General features: G+C 40.2%; 1 protein-coding gene across 2 annotated transcripts in view; it reads left to right on the top strand.

Annotated features, from left to right (window-relative positions):
* tmem9b (TMEM9 domain family, member B) overlaps positions 1-19,903 on the top strand; it is a 76,152-nt gene extending 56,249 nt beyond the window's left edge. For both annotated transcript variants that reach the window (XM_070899960.1, XM_070899958.1), the window contains exon 5: positions 17,622-19,903. In XM_070899960.1, the coding sequence (XP_070756061.1) occupies positions 17,622-17,777 (156 nt within the window). In that variant the 3' untranslated portion in view covers positions 17,778-19,903. The remainder of the gene's footprint in view (positions 1-17,621) is intronic.
* Positions 19,904-22,572: the final 2,669 nt, after the last annotated feature.

The following is a 22,572-nucleotide window of genomic DNA, read 5'->3' as shown; positions in this document are numbered from 1 at the left end:
ACTTTGTTTATTGTTGCTGTGCCAAAATCCTGGAACTCCCTACCAAATGGCATTATGGGAGCACCTTCACCACATGGACTGTAGCGGTTCAGGAATGCCCATGACCACATTCTCAAAGGGCAACCAGGGATGGGCAATAAATGTTGGCCTTGCCAACGATGACCACCTACCGAGAATTAATTAACAAAAAAGTTTGATTGAGCAGCTGCACTCTTGCGTCTGAGTCACAAGCACTACTTCAGAATATTGTTTAATTTGACAATTCAGTGGAGTAATGAAACAGTATTGCATTGTTGGTGATGCTGTCCTTTGGATGAGATATTAAACGGGTGCCGTGGCTGCCTGTTCATGTATAAAAGATGTCATGTTTTTCAAGTAAGAGCACTGTCTTGGCTATATGTTTCTCAGCCAATACCACCACAAATTGATTAACAGATTATTTTCTGTGAAATATTAAAAACTTGCATATGCACAGAAAGGCCAGAGTCCTGCACATAAGTATACAGAATTTATTTAAACTGCCGCATGAGCACAAAAATTGAAAATAATTTTTCCCTGCAAAAAGAAATAATGAAAAAGCCAGAGAAAAGTGTATTTTAATTCAGTTTGGCAAGCAAATGAATTTAAAGAGCTGGGGAACAGAGTTAATTCAATGTAGCATAAAAAAGAATTAAACCAGCTGAGGAAAATGTAAATTCATTCCAAATAATATCAGAAATTAATTAATTGAGCTGACAGTATAAATTAATTTAGTATAACATGGAAAAGGAAATTACCTGAATAACATTGTTAATTTCAGTACCGCATGTAAAGTAAATGAAATGAACTGAGCAACAGTAAATCATTTCAGAAGCATGCAAACGGTTTTAAATAAGCTGAGAAATTGTGGAAATTCATTCAATACATTGTGGAAAAGGAAATAAATAAATGAATAGATGTAATGTAAATCAATTCAGAAGTGTTTAAAAAGAGCTGAGGAAGAGAGTAAATTACAATATATACAGCATCCAAAAGGAATTAAATAAACTGAGAATTCATTCACAGAAAAAGTGCAAGTTAATTTAATACAGCATGGAAATTTAAATGAGTTGCGGAACATTGAAAATTCATTCATGTAGCATGCAAAAATAATAAAATAACTGGGGCACGAGTAGTACTGGAAGAATGGCTAACAACATTTGCAAGCAAAACAGAGGCTGTTCAATGTTTACTTGAGGAGAGGAGCTAAAAATAAACTTTGCCATGGATTTTAAAAATGCTGAAAATTGTGTGGGGGGACAAACAAAAAGGTGGGCAGACCTGGGTGACTTATGCCACTGGTCCATCTATATATGGTGTCAGAGCTGGGAGAGAAGCTTCAGAAACTCACTCCATACAGCTCCATAGTGGCAAGAGCTGCAACTACATTAGCCCAGAATTTGTAGTCCTGATGACGGCGAATTGGCAGCATTCGCCATCATTTTGCCGTTGAAACTTATTGTAACTTCAGGATTTAGCGTGTGCGCAGCCTAATGCAGAATCCTGAAGTTCACTGCTCCTCCACAGGCTGCACTGGTTTCGCCACCCCCCCCCCCCCCCCCCCCCCCACACACCACCAACACAGAGCCAGCAATCAGTGAAATCTCTCAAATCATGGAAACTGACGAAAACTTCGACTCTTCTGCAGTAATTACACTGTTAAATGACCCACTAAAAGTTAGACACGAAGGGATTAATTGTAACTAGGGTTTCAACAGCGTATTGACTGCTAAACAAAGATTATGGGCCTGAAAATCTAATTTTAATTTTGTGCAATGTCAAAATGATCCATTTTACTAAAAATTTAAAGTTTTAAGAAACTTTTTAAAAAAACATTGTTCATCTTTATTTCAGGTGTGCCTTTTACCCATGTGAGAGCCCCAATCTTTGTTTTTCTCCATAACATTTTTTAAAAGTTAGAATTTTAAGAGCTTGTCCACTTTCTTGTTTGCTGTCTGTGAGAATTCTGTACTTTGATTGGCTGCTTAGACAACTTGTTGACATCACAGCAGCTCGCATTATGGGATTCCCACTATGCTACTTCGATTTGAATTAAACGTTGGAAAACCCGATCTTCTTGACAGAGATTGAAAGATCTTTGTGCGAAGCTTACTTTGGGACCAGTGACGAACGTCGCCTTTGCTTTTCCGCTGACCGAAAATTCAGGACCAACTTGACAGTTGACATAGCAAAATGTAATGGGAATTGTTAAGATAGCAATTTGCACTGGTAAATCTTGACCAAAAAGTCTGGCAAAATGAAATAAGTTTTGTGGCCAGAAAATGCCTGCCCTATGCAAAATTGTCCATAGGTTGTAGATAGGTACGCAGTGTAGGATTGCTCAGCCTGAGCACGGGTGAACCAGTGATACGCATTATATACATAGCTTCTATATTACCTATACACCTCATATACACAGTGCACACATTATGCAAACCTAAACTATGCTGCTATATGCTTCACACATCAGATTTCACCTGCCTCGTATTCACTAGTCTTTGTCCAAAGCATATGCCTTATTCAACAGAGAGAAGGATATGTGTAGACCAGCCTGCATTTGTGATACTCAAAAACAAAATGTAAAAAATGGGGAGAAAATTGCAAGAGGCAGCTACAGAGCAAAGAATTGCAGTCTGGGTCTTCCTATTTCACAAATAAAGAACTGAAATTGTTTACAGAAATTATCCTCAGGCCATAAGTGAAACTCGGCAATGCAGAAGAAGTCTTTTCAAATATCTGTCAAACTGACTACTCTGTATAGCTGAGATTTGGGTCCCATTTGGGTAATTAACTCTACAGCAGCCAAAAGCCACAAGGAAATTCCTTGTTCAAAGAGTATATTAGTGATCCTATATGTATTTGTAACCAGTTTAAGAATATATATCTATTGGCCCAGAAATTGCGGCCTCCCAGGTCCATATGGAGTGCGAACAGACACGGGAAGACATCGGAAAATCCGGTTTTCAGCGTACAATGTGCATGCGCTGAAAACTGACTTTTCCGATCTGTCAAGCTGGTGCTCGACAGATCCTCTGTATATCGGGAGCGAGGACATTTGCATGGGCAAGATTGCGGTGTTTACCCATAGCTTGCCCAGCAAATGTCCTCAAAACTCTTGTGCCTGATAAAAGCAGGCGCATAGCTTACTTTTACAGGCGTAAGCATTTTAAAATACAAACAATATAAAATAAAATTTAAAAAACACATTTTATTGTTAAAAATGCTTCCCACACGGTAAGTTTATTTTAAACCATATTTTTTTTAAACTTTTTAAAATCGGGAAAATATATATTTTTTATACTACATAAATAACTTTAATTTAAATTAATAAAAATATGTGATGTATTTTTTTCTATTTTTTAATTAGAGTTGGCGGGGGGGGGATTCTCATTCGTCATAATGGGAACTCCAACTTACGGAGTTCCCATTATTATGAATGAGAAAATACTTTACCTTGATTGGCTGCCAGAGCCATGTGACTGCAGCTGCAGCCCTGTGCATGTCCTGACGTGCACGCACAGTCAGTGGAGGCCTCAGGATCAAGAACTCACGTGGGCGCAGCAGGAACAGGTGGGTGCGCATCGTTTTTAACTTTTTTAACCGACTCTCCATGGTAGATTGCATTGTGCTGATGCCCTGCTCCAGAATGCCACACAAGCTGGAAACGGACTCCTCCAAACTTTCAGACATGGTTTGACAGATCTTTGGCAGGATTTCCATTACATCATACAATTGCATGTGTGCAGAAAGCAGCTTTCTTTTGAATGCTTGAGCCCTTGAATTTAGAATCTCTGACCTTGGAGCCGACCTTGCCCTCTGGTGAGCCATCTCCTAGCAGTCTTTTCCACTACTCCCAGTTCCTGCTCACTCGTACTGAGTGATTCACCATTAACTCACCGACTACCCCATGTAGGCTGCCAATCTCAAGTGATGGTGCTTCTTCTGGAGAATTGTCCATCTCTGACTTCTCTTCCACTGGGTCCAGGTGTTAGGAAAGACCTCGAAAAAGTGAAACGGGACAAAAGTTAAACTCTTAGTGAAGGGCTACAGGGTGGACGCTGATTGACATCACTATACAGCATACAGTTGCCAAGCTGCTTGAATGAGTGATTACTAAAGGATACAAGTAATGGGCAGACACCCTGCTGATTGCAGCACCCAGCCTCGCCATCGCTGATGCTCTTCACTCTTGCTGCCCTGCTGATATTTATGGATACGAGCTCCATCTGGTTAAGCACTTTTATGCTTGCTGATTCTCCCCGATTTTGCTCCTCTTGTATTCTACACCAATTTGTACTGCAGAAAGAGAGGGAGAGAATCAATTGAAATGTGATGTACATATGTAGGGGCTTCTTCCTGTAGTTTGCATCCCGAGAGTGAGAAGCAGCAATTTGCAGCATTTTGGTCAATGGAAAGGAAGAAGTTGGACTGTAAACTGAGAAAACATACTTCAGAGGAGTGCAATGTTTAGAATTTGCTACCAGGTGAAGACAGAATGCTGCTGGAGCCTATTGTAAAGGCAGCATGCAACAGATTAGTGTGTGATTTGAATGAGAAGGAGAGTTGGTACAGTGTCACCTTGTAATTGGCGGGAAAGCAAGTGGAGTCGGGGAGGGAACTGGGCAGAGAGGCAAGTGCAATAGAGAGAAATGGCGATAGAAATACCTGCATTCTTCTCTTGGGCAGTCCCTCGGAGTCGAGGATGACTTGCGTCCACACTAACATGAGTTCTAATGTGGCTGATGAGTCCAATGTGGGATCTTCAGACTGTCATAGGTGGGGCAGGTGGTGGTTGACGGGATGGGTGGGTGGGGTGCTTGGTTTGTCGTACTCTCCTTCCACTGTTTGTACTTGACTTCTGCGTACTCCCAACGAAGAGACTCGAAGTGTTCACCGCCTTCCCGAAGCTTTTCCTCCACTTTGAGCGGTCATGGACCAGGGATTCCCAAGCGTCGGTGGGGCTGTTACATTTTTTCAAGGAGGCTTTGAAGGTGTTCTTGAAACGTTTTCTCTGCCCTCCTGGGGCTTGCTTGCCGTGACGGAGCTCGGAGTAGAGTGCCTGTTTTTGGAGTCTTGTATCAAGCGTGCGGACTATGTGACATGCCCATAGGAGCTGATTGAGCGTGGTTAATGCTTCGATACGGGGATGTTGGCCTGAGAGAACACTGACATTGGTACGCCTATCCTGCCAATGGATTTGCAGAATTTTGTGGAGGCAGCGTTGGCCACTGGCACACCGTGGCTGCAGTGTGTACCATTTACAAGATGCACTGCAGCAACTCGCCAAGGCTTCTTTGACAGCACCTCTGAAACCTGCGATCTCTACCACCTAGAAAGATAAGGGCATCAGGCGCATGGGAACACCATCACCTGAAAGTTCCCCTCCAAGTCACACACCATCCAGACTTGGAGATATATCGCAGTTCCTTCATTGTCACTGGGTCAAAATCCTAGAACTCACAGCACTGTGGGAGTACCTTCACTTCACGGAATGCAGTAACTTCAAATATTTCTATTAATTTCATTTGATAGAAATAATTGCATAATTCCTGATCCAAAAAATAGGGCTTTAAGCATGAAGGAAAAAATCAACACTCAAAAATCATGGACTGATGAAGGGAGAAGTCTGGAAAATAGCAACTGATAATTGGGTGAAAAATCTGAACATCGTGTTTTGAAGATCCAAAATGGGGAAAGTACCCAAAGTCAAGGAAGAAATGACTACCATGTTTCAGAAAGATTTTCAAAAGAAAGCACCACAGTGGTCAGAATGGAAATACATTAGCAATGTCCTCACACCACCTAGTGTACAAAGCCTGCAATTGTGAAAGTTCATAGTTGACATAGCAAGATTGAATGGGAAATGTTGACATACCAATTTATAATGAACATTGTTAATCCAAAAATAATGACAAGAAGTATGAATTAGCATGCCTTATGGAAGTATAGATAGATTAGGTAGCATAACAGTGCGGCTAGACAGAACAATAACCAGGACAAATGTCTTATGAATTTGGCCAAACTGGTTGCTGGGAGCACAGAAACTCTTGGAGAAGTTGTATTAGAGTATGAGTGGGCAAGTCACAGACTACCTATAGCTTTGTGCATGTTCCAGCAACCCTAGTTCAGCTGGTGATGATTAACTTTTCATTTAAAATATTACATTCAAGAGACAGTATTCCAGGTAATGACATTGTCTGTCAGGTTGGAGCCGATTCTGTAATAAAAGTAAGATGTAAACCAACAGCATTAATTCACAATTCACACTTGCTTAATAAACAAATACCAATCAAATTATACTAAGTAGCATACTGATTAAGTTGTGCTCAATGATTTGATTGTAATCACATATATACAAACAACACTAATGTTCATAGAATCATAGAGTGGTTACAGCACAGAAGGAGGCGACTTGGCTCGTCGAGCCCATGCCGGCTCTCTGCAGGAGCATTTCAGATACTCCTACTCCCCCGCCCTTTCCCCGTAGCCCTGCAAATTGTTTTCCTTCAAGTACTTACTGGGAACATAAAAACTGACTGCAAAAGCTTCTATAGCTATGTGAAGAGAAAAAGATTAGTGAAGACAAACATAGGTCCCTTGCAGTCAGATTCATGTGAATTTATAATGGGGAACAAAGAAATGGCGGACCAGTTAAAATAAATACTTTGGTTCTGTCTTCACGAAGGAAGACACAAATAACCTTCCGGAAATACTAGGGGACCGAGGGTCTCGTGAAAAGGAGGAACTGAAGGAAATCCTTATTAGGTGGGAAATTGTGTTAGGGAAATTGATGGAATTGAAGGCCGATAAATCCCAGGGGCCTGATAGTCTGCATCCCAGAGTACTTAAGGAAGTAGCCCTAGAAATAGTGGATGTATTGGTGATCATTTTCCAACAGTCTATCGACTCTGGATCACTTCCTATGGACTGGAGGGTAGCTAATGTAACACCACTTTTTAAGAAAGGAGGAAGAGAGAAAACAGGTAATTATAGACTGGTTAACCTGCCATTAGTAGTGGGGAAAATGTTGGAATCAATTATTAAAGATGGAATAGCAGCGCATTTGGAAAGCAGTGATGGGATCGGTCCAAGTCAGCATGGATTTATGAAAGGGAAATCATGCTTGACAAATCTTTTGGAATATTTTGAGGATGTAACTAGTAGAGTGGACAAGGGAGAACCAGTGGATATGGTGTATTTGGACTTTCAAAAGGCTGTTGAGAAGGTCCCACAAGAGATTGGTGTGCAAAATTAAAGCTCATGGTATTGGGGGTAATGTACTGACGTAGATATAGAACTGGTTGGCAGACAGGAAGCAGAGAGTCGGGATAAACGAGTCCTTTTCAGAATGGCAGGCAGTGACTAGTGGGGTGCTGCAGGGCTCAGTGCTGGGACCCCAGCTATTTACAATATACATTAATGATTTAGATGAAGGAATTGAGTATTATTGCCAAGTTTGCAGATGACACTAAGCTGGGTGGCGGTGTGAGCTATGAGGAGGACGCTAAGAGACTGCAGGGTGACTTGGACAGGTAAGGTGAGTGGGCCAACGCATGGCAGATGCAGCATAATGTGGATAAATGTGAGGTTATCCACTTTGGGGGCAAAAACACAAAGGCAGAATATTATCTGAAAGGCGGCAGATTAGGACAAGGGGAGGTGCAACGAGACCTGGGTGTCATGGTACATCAGTCATTGAAAGTTGGCATGCAGGTACAGCAGGTGGTGAAGAAGGCAAATGGTATGTTGGTCTTCATAGCTAGGGGATTTGAGCATAGGAGCAGGGAGATCTAACTGCAGTTGTACAGGGCCTTGGTGAGGCCTCACCTGGAATATTATGTTCAGTTTTGGTCTCCTAATCTGAGAAAAGACGTTCTTGCTATTGAGGGAGTGCAGCGAAGGTTCACCGGACTGATTCCCCGGATGGCAGGACTGACATATGAGGAGAGACTGGATCGACTGGGCCTGTATTCACTGGAGTTTAGAAAGATGAGAGGAGATCTCATAGAAACCTATAAAATTCTGACTGGACTGGACAGGTTAGATGCAGGAAGAATGTTCCCAATGTTGGGGAAGTCCAGAACCAGGGGACATAGTCGAAGGATAAGGGGTAAGCCATTTAGAACTGAGATGAGGAGAAACTTCTTCACTCAGAGGGTTGTTAACCTGTGGAATTCTCTACCGCAGAGAGTTGTTGATGCCAGTTCATTGGATATATTCAAGAGGGAGTTAGATATGGCCCTTACAGCTAAAGGGAGCAAGGGGTATGGAGAAAAAGCAGGAAAGGGGTACTGAGGTGAATGATCAGCCATGATCTTATTGAATGGTGGTGCAGGCTCGAAGAGCTGAATGGCCTACTTCTGCACCTATTTTCTATGTTTCTATGTTACTTATCCAATTCCCTTTTGAAAGTCATGATTAAATCTGCCTCCACCACCCTTTCACACCCTTTACTCGCTGCGTAACAAGTTTTTCCTCCTGTCGCCTTTGGTTCATCTGCCAGTCACCTTAAATCTGCGTCTTCTGGTTCTCGACCCTTCTGCCAATGGGATCAGTTTCTCTTTACTTTGCCTAGATCACTTATGTTTTAGATTTCTCCTCCAGACCCACAACCCTCCCGAGATATCTGCGCTCCTCTAATTCTAGCCTTTTGAGCATCCCCAATTTTAATTGCTCCATTATTGTTGGCCGTGCCTTCAGCTGTCAAGGCCCTATGCTCTTGAATTCCCTCCCTGAACCTCTCCGCCTCTCTTTTATTTCCTGCCTTATGACACTCCTTAAAACCTACCTCTTTTTGCCAAGCTTTTGGTCATCTGCCCTAATATCTCCTTATGTGGCTCGGTGTCAAATTTTGCTTTATAATGCACCTATGAAGCACCTTGGGGCGTTTTACTACGTTAAAGCGGTTATATAATTACAAGCTGCTGTTGTAACTTCTCCTTTAATTCTTTTTATGATTTTTAAATTTGTTCCCTTTCATTACCATCTTACCAACTAGTGGAAACAATCTATTACTATTTATACTTTCATAATCGTGAACACCTTTAACTTTCTCAGCTGTAGTGAAAAAAACCCTAACATTTCAAGTTTCTCTTCATGTCTGTAGCCCATCATCCCAAGTAGCATCTTAGCCCACTAGTCCATCTGTATCTTAACTAAAGTCTTGTATGTTTTTTTTTTGTTTGTGTTCTGTCCCTAGATACAACAAAGATTTTTTTTGTTTACTAGTCTTTCTATGACCTCTTGCAGATGTTCACAATGCTCATCACAATATGCCATAGACCCAATTAGATGTCATTAACAAATTTTGATATACTTACCTCAATTCCTAGGTCCAGATAATTATATATGTAGGTAATGAAGACCCATGTGGAACACCACTCACCACATCTTAGCACAAGAAACTTACCCTAATCTTTCCTTTCTGCCTTCCAACCATGTCTCTAGCCATTTGGCCACATTCCCTTTAATTCAATGCACCATTATCTTTGCTATAAGGCACTTAACTTATGTGAAACCTTAAAATGCTTTGTGAAAATCCATTGATTGCATTTCCTTTATTCTCTACTATTTCTTCAAAGTATTCTATATGGTTAGTTGACCAGCCTTTTAGAAATTCATACTGACTCTAGCATATAGACTCTAGCAGTTTACCAACAACTAAAGTAAGACCAATTGGCCTATCATTTCCTGGCTTATTCCTGTCTTTTTTTTGAAGAGGGGAAGTTACATTTGCCATCCTCCAGTCCTCTGGCACAATTTTGCTTTCCACAAGATTTTGGAAAATTATAGACTGAGTGAAGTCTAATAAAATGAATGGATATGAGAGTAGGCAAATCTTACTTTTTAAGTTAACTTTATAAACTGAAGAGTATTTTGGAAGATAATTATCAAGGACATGCAGAAAAGAAATATATATGTATTGACCATTAAAAATGTGATTGAATAATGTTGATTTAAAAATGATCCCTAATTACCTGAGTGGGCAAAGGTCTGTACAATGTACTACTAAGCCATACAGACCAGATTCTATCGAATTAGTTCGTCTCAGCCAGGGCAGCAGATGTGGCACTACAGTTGGCCTCACAGGATTTGGCTCATTGGTGCCCTCTATGCTCAAATTGCCTACCAATATTCATTATTTAGGTTCACACTATAGAACTGTAAATTAGCAAGAATCATCCCCTTTAGAATAGGATAGTAAATAAAGGAAGAAAATGACTTGCAGATTGTTCAGACCAAATGAGGACTCATTTATCACCCAGCAATGACATTGCAACTGCAATAAACAGGTGCACGGAGCTACAAAACAGTAAATTGCTGAAAATATTTATTGCTTTTAATGTATAAATATGTTCTATTTTCTCCCAAGCATTGTACTTTCCATTTGTTTTGTACAGTACAGAGGATATCATCTTTGGTTGCTGACCACCACGTTATCCACCTGTGTGTATAGTATAAGACATCTGCTGAAAAGCAATGTTTTCATAACAGAAAAATTCCAAATGATACCATGCTGTAAAAGCTGTACTGAAGCAAAGCTGCAGAAGACAATCCAAGGTGGCTAATGTCACCAAGTCAGCCACCGAGATATACCTACCGTTGGCCGTAAGATAAAGCTGTTGAAAAATCTTAGGTGCTTTATGGTTTCTGAATGGGGACAGTTAAACTCATTGGTACTGAATGGAATGACTGCTTTTAATTACAGTGAATATTACTCAGTTGTATTTCCTTTATTCATAAAACCAAGAGACGGAAAGTAATTCAAGAAACTCAGGACAATATTACATCTTAATGATGAAAGCTCAAGACTGGGAATTAACAGGGCTGCGAGAGAGCAGTCCAGATTGTTTTCTGAGCAACACATTGAATTAGATTGAATTGAATTGATATAGAGACAACACAATTTTTTCAATGCATTTAGGGGCCACAGAAGGAATTAACGATTGATTTTGATAGCTGATATCTTACTGGTGGAATTATTCGTAATTCCTTTGAAGTAACAACATAAGAAGCACTATGCTGATTGTTCTGGAGTAATTTAAAGTTGTCCATATTCCAGGGTATGGTTGAAGAGTAGACAAATGTTAAGCATGTATTAAAGGAAAATATGGGGGAAGTAGAACAAAAACCATAATCTTGCAGTTCCTGGAAATCTGAAACTAAAACAAAATGTTGGAAGTACGCAATAGGGCATGCAATAGCTGTCAATAGAACATTAGCTTGTCTATTCTCTCCACAGATGCTCTTGACCTACTGAGTGTTTCCAGCATTTTCTATTTCTGTTATAGGGAAAGTAGGTTTTCTTCATAATGACCCCTTTTTATATAAGATGACACTCTCTTACTAGGTATTTCTTTAGAAGCATCAATTTTATCACCTCAATGAAAACTGCCAAATAGGGAGTGTCACAGAGCAGACCGTTGCAACTTTTGCCTTGTGTTCCCAGAGTCAGGATACTAGAAGAATGAGTTATGATTGGCTGAATAACCTTTCCTCATCCTTGACTTTTCTTGTGTTCTTGACAGTGAGTGGTTGCAAGCTATTTGACTGTGGGCAGTATGATTCGTCAGCCCAATTCACTCAACATCCTCACATGCACACCTTCAGTAGGGGATTGTTGGATAGCAGTTAGAGCAGGAACCGTAGTCATTTCCCCCTGTACTCTCAAACCCCAAGAGTGCGGATGCCAATTGTAATGCCCTACTGCTGTTTTGATTGAGATCAACACAGGGTGGGGATCCAACCTTGGGATTTCCTGATCTGTATGACTCAACTGCCTAAACCCACTGAGCTATTGAGGAAGCCCTTGCATGCCATTTTTATACTGTAGTGTTGCCTACAAAGAAAAGTGTGCCACCAGAGGCAACCCTGTAATGTAATGAACCTAGCACTAGTATCATAAGTGGCACAGAAATATTTCTTTAATGGTGATTTCATTGTGTGCCTCTGTTAAGTGTCAGTGGTGCAATGCTAAATGATTCCCGCTGGCACTTCTTGCCTCCAGTTATGCCATCTTGGGGTTAACCTCAGCCTGCCCACACAAACCAGAAATGCTGAATAATCAGAATTCTGATGCTACTCTGCTGGAGAAGGTCTTGCATTACTTGGTTTTAATATTCTCAGAAGTTTGATCACCAACCTAATTACTAAGTTATACAACCACTTTAGCATTGATGTACATTCATAACTGTTTGGCATTCATATGAAGTGGTATTATAATGACATTACAGAGAACAGAATATTAAAAATCTTAATCTGGTTACCTGTACTTTTCACCCACTATCACGATGGTACTATATCTGTTTAAGTTGGTCACATTTGCTGATGTTTGGCTCTGTAATATTGTATTTCTATAATGTTGCCCCAGGGCCTTCAGAAAATAAGCTTAAAAGCCCAAGGAGTTGACCTTGCTATAAGAAGATAAGAGAAACTATTCCCAATTGCAAAATTGTTTCATAGTGCTGAATTGTTTCAGGTTCATGATTAGAACTTTAATCTGTTAAACTTTTCTTGTTCTATTTCTGGTTACTTTGTAAACATCAATATGGGACAAATAAAGTTTCTTTGCAATTATAAATCTTTTTGAAATTTTGGAAAAAGGACGGAAATTAATTTTAAATTATGGACAGCTGCCGTTTGAGAGGAGTCTGATCTTGGGTAAACGTTCTTATCACTGAAACAGTTATTGACGTTTTGCAAAAGGCAAATTCACAGGTAAAACAGGTAAAACATGTTGCTTCAGCGTTCTTATGAAGTGCCAACAAGGATTTGAATTGTATAAGCAACTTTCACCGCATCTTGACAGTTTTACTGTGGAAACTCAACCGTCCAACGGAACGTCTCCCGCCCCAAGCCATTTTTAAGCGTCTTGGCTCAGATGCAAGAGGCCCGTGTCCCAGAACCGCAGGCTAATGGAACTTTGGAGGAATTGGAACGTACTGGAGAAAGTTCTCCACTTTATTTCTGTTTGTAAAATTTATCTGGTTTATGATTTTTTTTATTTACTGAGAACTTTTGCAGACTTGCAGGTGTTCACTTAAGAATGAAGATTAATGTGAGCAATTAGGGCATTTGTCAGTTTAAAAATACAGCTGTATTCTCCAGTACTGTTTTGCATTTTCAACAGAATGTTTAGGGGTCGCTTTTTTCTGATTCACTATCTGTCCAGCAAGTCTGTTTATTATTTAACATTGTGCACTTCACCTATTCTGCTTAGTATCAACTTAACATAGGTCTATTTGTAGTCTTTGGTTGTACCAAGTTATATGTTTAGTTATCTGTTCATGTATACCAAAATGTATACCAAGTCTGTGCATACTGTAACTTGCAGGAAAGACACCCTCGTCAGATGGATGTATTAACTGTTGATTGTTGGATTAATAAGCTGAGCAACAGGTACAGCAGACATTATACAAAGATTTAAACATTTAACTGCAGCCTGAGCAATCAAACAATAGCTAAGATTTGTTTGTGAAATCTTTTTAGTTTCTGATGGCGAGCAAGAGCTGATTTTGAGGTAAAGACTCGCCCTTGAATCAATAGGTGGTATCATGGATCACAATCTATTAATTTAAGCTCTTTGTTATTTCACTGTGATATTTGTCATTGTTTTATGAAGACAATTCCATTTCCAGTTCATCACAAAAGCCTTAACCCAATCATTTGTAGGCCACAAGTTCATCAATTGTACATAGGGACTAGTTTGTAGATTTATGAATATGTATTATATATACAAACCATTATGATAAAGAATATGTAGATTGAATTAGCTAATATTGTGAAAGTATAAATTGACTTTTAATAAAACCATTTATTTCTCTGTTTATTCTGATCCATTGAACAATAGCTACTGTAGATCTTCCATTACTATCAGATGTTTGTCATTCTGTTTGAATCAATGACATGAATATATCTGATGGTGATTAGCCAACTTACAAAATCATTATAAACTTAAGTGATCTCATGAATATTCTGTTCAGATATTTCATATTGCCTTATTGGCAGATGACCATAGAGCCACATTAAAAGAGTAGTTCAGGCACAGAACTATTGGTTGGACTATGATGCATGGTGTAAGGTGCTAAATACCACATAATAAAAGCAATTGACTTGGTTTGGCCATCTTTTGTTTGGCCATCCTGGTATTTACTTTTGGATTCTATACTGCATGTTATTTGTCCCAAGTGCCCTATAGATATTAAGGGCTAGAAATTCCCCAACCATGTGCTGGGTTTTTCGGCGCTATTTCGCCGTTTTTGGCAGAAAACAGTGCGGCAGGAAATTCCCTGAAGTCTTGTGCCGGTGGTTTTTAAATACCGCTGGGGAGCAGACTGCTGGCGTGCAAGACTGGAAAAAGTGCTTTTGCCCAATATTTGGCTTGCAGCGCACCCGTAGATAGGACCGGGAAAAACCTGTGTTGCAGCCCTTGAAAAAGGTAAGTTAAAGTTTTTATTTTTTAATTCTTTTGCAGCAATTCGCTAGAAAAGGATCTTGTGAATGTTTTGATTTTTTTTTGGTGTTTTCCCCACCCCATAGTCCCAACTCGCAACAATATCGGCCTCTGAGAAAAATGGCAGAAAATTCACGGTTTGCAAATCCTCGTGCAACGCCAATTTTTACCGCTGGGCGCATTTTTTCCAAAATATTAGGTCTCAAAATCAAGGCATGGTCATAGTGATATTTTTGGTGGAAAAATACCACGATGACCAAAAATTGAATTTCTAGCTCTTAAGTAATTTATAATATGCTATATTGACTTCCAGATTTGTTATAGGCTACAAAGCTAATTTGTTTTGATTTGTAATTTGTTCAGTTTTTTTATTCTGTTTTAAAACTTTCTACCCATCCCACCTAATGCATCATCCCAAATTAAAAGACCTATTTTATCTTTAACAGTTCTTCTGCTTCACTGGTAGCTACTAGATTAATGTGCCTTACTACCAACAGTTTCTCGCTTCCGTTCTTGAATCTCTTTTATATTCCTAAGAATTCAGAATTTTTATTAGTTTCATTGTAAATAAGCAAATCAGCTTGGTCAGATTTGTATGGCAGTAAACTCTTTCACAAGTTTTATTTTAAAATTAAGACAGTTAAAAAGGTTTTTTTGTTCTGTGAAGAATAAATCTTATTTGGTGGTATGAAGCATGTGCAGGTTGGTGCCAGAAAATAAATAAGAAAGACTACATTATATATTGCCTTATGGCATTTCCTAGTATGTCTCAAAATACAATCACTTACTTTGAAGTGCAGTAACTGTTCCTATGGCAGTCATTTTGCACACAGCAAGTTGCCCCAAAATTTCATGATGTAAATGACCATTTAATCTATTTTGGTGGTGTTGGTTTAGAGAGGAATTTTGACTATGAGAACTCCCTGCCCTTCTTTGAATAGTGCCATGGGATCTTTCATATCAACCTGAATAGGCAGACAAGACTCTGTTTAATGACTCATCCAAGTATGCTTCCTCCAACAATACAGTATTTCTTCAGTGCTGCACTAGTGTGTCAAGCTAGAATGTGTGTTTAAGTCCTGCTCTATTGGAAAGGATAGAAAAATATTATATACCTGTCATTTGCTATAATCGAGGTCTAATGCTACTCTGCCATCTTCACAGTATTTGTAGGATAGAGCAAAAGCCCATCTCAAAAACACTGCTTTATAAGTGCTACACTAGTAAGCTCCTTTCTTCTCCTGTAATAGACCACAAATCTCCTGTATCATATTAACCACTTTAATGTGAATGTTAAATTAATTTGCAACTGGTTTATAGTTCAGGACAATTTGATGCATTGAATACCTGGGGTACAGTCGCATAGTGATTATGTCACTGGGCTAGTAATCCAGAGGTCTGGACTAATGATCAGCCGGCACGGACACCATGGGCCGAAATGGCCTCCTTTCGTGCTGTAAATTTCTATGATTCTTCTATGAATCCCAATTTTATTAAAAGTGAAAAATCATTTTTTAAACTAGTAATTGGACTTCTTACAGATTCATTGTTTTGGAATTTATTTACATTTTTATACTTGCCTACTCGATGGTATTAAGAAATACTCTTAAAACCATAGCGTGAAAAAGTCATAGTTTTAATAAGTTCTACGATGTAATTTTGCACCATATAGCCTACTTATTCTAGCAACAGATAATAGTACACAACTTGTCAAATCTTCTGGAATTTTTTGAGGATGTTTCCAGTAGAGTGGATAAGGGAGAACCAGTTGATGTGGTATATTTGGACTTTCAGAAGGCGTTCGACAAGGTCCCACACAAGAGATTGATGTGCAAAGTTAGAGCACATGGGATTGGGGGTAGTGTACTGACATGGATTGAGAACTGGTTGTCAGACAGGAAGCAAAGAGTAGGAGTAAATGGGTACTTTTCAGAATGGCAGGCAGTGACTAGTGGGGTACCGCAAGGTTCTGTGCTGGGGCCCCAGCTGTTTACACTGTACATTAATGATTTAGATGAGGGGATTAAATGTAGTATCTCCAAATTTGCGGATGACACTAAGTTGGGTGGCACTGTGAGCTGCGAGGAGGATGCTGTGAGGCTGCAGAGCGACTTGGATAGGTTAGGTGAGTGGGCAAATGCATGGCAGATGAAGTATAATGTGGATAAATGTGAGGTTATCCACTTTGGTGGTAAAAACAGAGAGACAGACTATTATCTGAATGGTGACAGATTAGGAAAAGGGGAGGTGCAAAGAGACCTGGGTGTCATGGTACATCAGTCATTGAAGGTTGGCATGCAGGTGCAGCAGGCGGTTAAGAAAGCAAATGGCATGTTGGCCTTCATAGCAAGGGGATTTGAGTACAGGGGCAGGGAGGTGTTGCTACAGTTGTACAGGGCATTGGTGAGGCCACACCTGGAGTATTGTGTACAGTTTTGGTCTCCTAACCTGAGGAAGGACATTCTTGCTATTGAGGGAGTGCAGCGAAGGTTCACCAGACTGATTCCCGGGATGGAGGGACTGACCTATCAAGAAAGACTGGATCAACTGGGCTTGTATTCACTGGAGTTCAGAAGAATGAGAGGGGACCTCATAGAAACATATAAAATTCTGACGGGGTTAGACAGGTTAGATGCAGGAAGAATGTTCCCAATGTTGGGGAAGTCCAGAACCAGGGGTCACAGTCTAAGGATAAGGGGTAAGCCATTTAGGACCGAGATGCGGAGGAACTTCTTCACCCAGAGAGTGGTGAACCTGTGGAATTCTCTACCACAGAAAGTTGTTGAGGCCAATTCACTAAATATATTCAAAAAGGAGTTAGATGAGGTCCTTACTGCTAGGGGGATCAAGGGGTATGGCGAGAAAGCAGGAATGGGGTACTGAAGTTGAATGTTCAGCCATGAACTCATTGAATGGCGGTGCAGGCTAGAAGGGCCGAATGGCCTACTCCTGCACCTATTTTCTATGTTTCTATGTTTCTATGTTTGTCACTTTCTTGATAGTTCTCCCATTCATTTTCATTGTAGAATATCTGTTAGTTAAAGGGTACTGATTTTAAAAATTGCAGGACACAAATATATTGGTACTTTTGTTGCTATTTTTCTGTATTGACGAGTCTTCTGTATCTAAAGAGAGCCTGCTTTCTTTTTAGGACACACAGCCATTTGCCAATGCTCACGAAGTGCTGTCCCATTCTCGGTCACGTGCCAATGTGTTGAATAAAGTTGAATATGCACAGCAGCGCTGGAAGAAACAAGTTCAAGAACAGCGGAAATCAGTCTTCGATCGTCACGTTGTCCTCAGCTAAAAACATTGCCTCTTAACTAATATACAGGAAAACAGAAAGAGAAAAGTCAGTGGACCTATAGAAACAATCTGACTGATAATCTTCTCTATGGTCCTACCTGTTCATGGAATTCCTCAGCGTTAGTTCATTGAGAAAATAGTACAGTAATCATGCCATTAGTTTGATATTCTCTTGATATCATGATTTTCATTTAATTATTTTAGTGAAAATTTTCCTCCTAAATTATAGTGTAGTTGTGGAACAAATGCCACAAGATAACAAGTGAGTATAAACTAATTATAAAATATAGGTAAAAGTTAATCTTTTTACTGGATGCTTTAATTATAGTGCAGTTACAAAAAGATAATTTGGCAATTACACAGGATATTGGCAGAAAGCTAAGACGTGCAACTCTTGATATAATCACAGAATGACTGTTAACAAAATTCACTCTTTGCCGAGCTCTCCCAGTGCTCCCTGACCTAAAGGAAGTGCCTAACATTTTTTGTTGACACCCAACACCTTTTCATTTTTGTTTTTAAACTGGCATTTTTTAATGAAGTAGTGAAGTCTAAAGATGACAACTGTAAACATGATTATGAAGATAACTGATCAAACGTTATAGGAATATGTGTTCCCCACAAGGAACTGCTTGCAGCTAATTTGATACAGCGTAAAAAAATTAAAATGTAACGCCTACAGTTGCACTGATGAAAAGAGTTAGTTTGATCATTGTTGCAGACCCAAACATTATAGAAATAGCCTAATAACTTTTTGAAAAATGGTGCTAGGGTATGATACACCTTTACAGCTATTTGTTTACACCAGTGTTGGTTCAAAGTGCCTGTTTCCATTGTACAGTTAGATGAATTTTGCAGTTCATCAATAGTCTTAGAATGTTTTATCCCCAATTTTTCTCCTCTTCCCTTCTCTCCTGAAGACACCAACTTGCACAATTCCATTGGTGCCAGCAACTGCCTTCCTCTTGCATTGCTCAAGTGTTGGTCAATACATTGTATTGGTAAACTATTCCACTGTGGGAAGCACCATAGTCAAGCTCATCCCTTTGCACACCTAACATCCATGTGCACTTTTTGGTAGAGTTCACTGGATGCTGGTTAGGAGCACTCATGCTAATCAATTCCATCCCCCCCCCTCCCCTTCCCCCAGCTGATGGGCACTGAGACCCAATGTAGTTTCTCTTCCCCTCACCCCCCCTCCCTTATCACATCACAGATCAGCAAAATCAACACAATCCTGAGATTGAACTGGGAATCTGTATGATTCAGTACTGTGAGGTACAATGTATTTACCCAAGAGGAGCCCTGGCCTTATTGTGTAATTAGATGTTAACACAATGATGATCTGTGTTTTTATTCTATACTTTATGGGGATTTAAGTATTCCTCTGTCAATCTCTGAAATACACTAGTCCTGTTCAGATGGCGGCTGGGCTAGCAGGTTTCTGCCCATACTGTTTTGTAACCAGCTGTCGGGAGCTATTGGAATACCTGAAGTTATTTTGCCTCTTCCTTTCCTGTAAAAAGGTGCATTGCTCCCCCGCCCCTCTATAGACATACCATAGCGCAACCGAAACTAACGTGACAAGTGGGGGAAAATGTGTCATCATAGCTTCCAGTTGTGTGCTGCACCAACACTTCGCCAGTCTAACTTTACCTGTTCAATTTCTGCCACACAAAGCTGAAAGAAAAACATTTACTTATAAAAACACATTTGTGCTTTTTTTAAACTGGTAAACTCATATATATTGCATTCTGATGAGTCACTGAATGACTGCTGGCGTGTTTAAACTTGGGATCAAAACAGATCATGCCACAAGGTTTATAAGAAGTACTGCATTGATATTCACTACATTATGAAAAGTCAATGGCTATTATTCCAAACATTTAAATACTATTTGCACAATTAATGATTGATTATGTGGGTTTGTATAGGAATTGATTTATTTTTTACATACGTTCAGTATTTAAATGGAACTAACTACATAATACGCGTCCTTTAAATTATGCTGTATTTCTCTTCCCCCTCCCTGCCACCTCCCTTCTCCCTGCAAATGATACAAGTGTGTATAGTCTGGGGCCTCAACTTTGTTTTTTAAGCTATAATTAATAAATTTTAAAACTCTGACTTTTAAATTCTGACTGTTTATTCATTTGCAATGGCAGTTGTAATTATATATGTGTGCAAGATACACCAGGTAAGTAAGAAAGCAAACTTATAAGAGGCTCGTGCATTATTGCTAGAAATATTAGGATACATTGTTGTACGGGACATAAAAGTAGATTCAGCACAGGTACAAATGGTATGCTCATTAACATTCTAATTCCCTAGTTTACAATTATTATTTTGAAATGCCTCATATTTTTGTTTTAAACTTCTGAGCTTTAATGCTGATCTTAAAGCTTGGCAATTAACTGTAACAAAGGACCAAGGGACCACTGAAACGGTTGTCCAAATAGACTTTAGTGAAGTGAGTAATATATAGCAAGAGCTATCTAGTCTGATTAACCTCTGGAACTACCATATTGCATTACACCAGCCAAACTATTAATTGTATTCCACTGTCCGACTGGCTCTCCGTACTCTTCAATATTCTTGTTTTTCAAGCAACTATCCAATTCCCTTTTAAAAATCCTTATGGATACTGACTCAACAATGGTTTATCATTGACCATTCTACCACTCAATGGAAATGTTTTCTTACCTCCTCTAATTCACTTTTTCAATATCTTAAATTTGTGTTCTCTTGTTACCATTTCACTGACCAGTGGAAACCATCTACCACTATTCACCCTATCATAACCTCACTGTCAACCGTGAGGGACTGTGGAGCATCCTCCTCCATTTCGGCTGTCCCCAAAAGTTTGTCACCATCCTCCACCTGCTCCACGATGACATGCAGGCCATGATCCTGACCACCGGATCCACCACAGACCAAATCCACGTCCGAACCGGGGTCAAGCAGGACTGCGTCATCGCACCAACACTTTTCTTGATCTTGCTGTAATGCTCCATCTCACTCTCAACAAGCCCCCCGCTGCAATGGAACTAAACTGTAGAACCAATGGGAATCTGTTTAACCTTCACCACCTCCAGGCTAGATCCAAGGTTGTCCCATCCTCTGGCATTGAACAACAGTATGCGGACGATGCTTGCGTCTGTGTATACTCACAGGCAGAGCTCCAAGCCATCGTCAACACCTTCACCGAGGCATACGAAAGTATAGGCCTTACGCTAAACATCTGTAAGACAAAGGTCCTCCACAAACCTGACCCCACCACACAGCACTGCCCCCCGGTCATCAAAATCCACAGCGCGGCCTTGCACAACATGGACCATTTTCCATACCTCGGGAGCCTACTTCCAGCAAGGGCAGACATCGATGACGAGACCCAACAATGGCTCCAGTGTGCCAGCGCAGTCTTAGGTCACCTGAGGAAGAGAGTATTTGAAGACCGGAACCTCAAATCTGGCACCAAGCTTATGGTCTACAGGGCAGTAGTGATAACCGCCCTCCTACATGGCTCAGAGACGTGGACCATATACAGCAGACATCTCAAAGTGCTGGAGAAGTACCACCAACGGTGCCTGCACAAGATCCTGCAAATTCACTGGGAGGATAGATGCACCAACGTCAGTGTTCTTGCACAGGCCAACATCTCCAGCATCGAAGCATTGACCACGCTCGACCAGCTCCGTTGGGCAGGCCACATCGTCCGCATGCCTGACACGAGACTCCCTAAGCAAGTATTCTACTCGGAACTCCTACACGACAAGCGAGCCTCAGGTGGGCAGAGGAAACGTTTCATGGACACCCTCGAAGCCTCCTTGATAAAGTGCAACATCCCCACTGGCACCTGGGAATCCCTGGCCCAAGACCACCCAAAATGGAGGAAGAGCAACCGGGAGGGCGCTGAGCACCTCGAGTCTTGTCGCCGAGAGCATGCAGAAATCAAGTGCAGACAGCGGAAGGAGCGTGCGGCAAAGCAGGCTCCCCACCCACCCTTTCCTTCAACCACTGTCTGTCCCATCTGTGATGGAGACTAATTCCTGCATTGGACTGTACAGCCACCTGAGAACTCACTTTTAGAGTGGAAGTAAGTCTTCCTCGATTTCGAGGGACTGCCTATGATGATGATGATTAATCCTTCATAATTTTAACGCCCTCAATCAGGTCATTCCCCAACCTTGTAGTCACATAACACAGCTTCTATCATACTACGTTTAACAAATGTAACAACATATTTGATGATCATACACTTCCATTACCCTATTTTCCATCGGCATCAGCACTTTAGCTCTCAATACTGTCCTGGTTGTACTATTGTTGCAAATAATTTGAACAGCTAACTTCCACTAATAAATTTGATGAATTAAGTTCTATAATGAAACTAGTTAATGACACTGCAAGATTCTTTCAACTGCTGATGTTGGACTATTGGTTTACCAAGTAGTTCTGTATTCCTCTTTTGAGTAATATCTTTAGACCAGTTCAAACAAGTTCAGTATCAGCCTTCATAATTCATCATCTCAACAATGAGGAAATCAACCAACCACATAATATAGCTTGAGGGTTTTACCGTTGTCCATTTTAATCGTATGCATCTTCACACTTCCATAAATGTATTCCTAGGTTTGACATGATTACCCTGTGCATTTTCAAATGATAGTACCAGTACAGTTAATCCTCTTATTGGGTCTCATCCAGTTATCTACCTCATGTTGATTAAAGCAGATTCCATATGGCTTAGTTTTAGGTATTCTACCTACCCCATCCCCCAAAGAAAAATGGAAAAA

Source organism: Pristiophorus japonicus, chromosome 14 (genome assembly GCF_044704955.1).
Source record: "Pristiophorus japonicus isolate sPriJap1 chromosome 14, sPriJap1.hap1, whole genome shotgun sequence".
Taxonomy (NCBI): domain Eukaryota; kingdom Metazoa; phylum Chordata; class Chondrichthyes; family Pristiophoridae; genus Pristiophorus; species Pristiophorus japonicus.
Note: the sequence above shows the minus strand (reverse complement) of the source record. Positions and strands in the feature narration are given on the sequence as shown.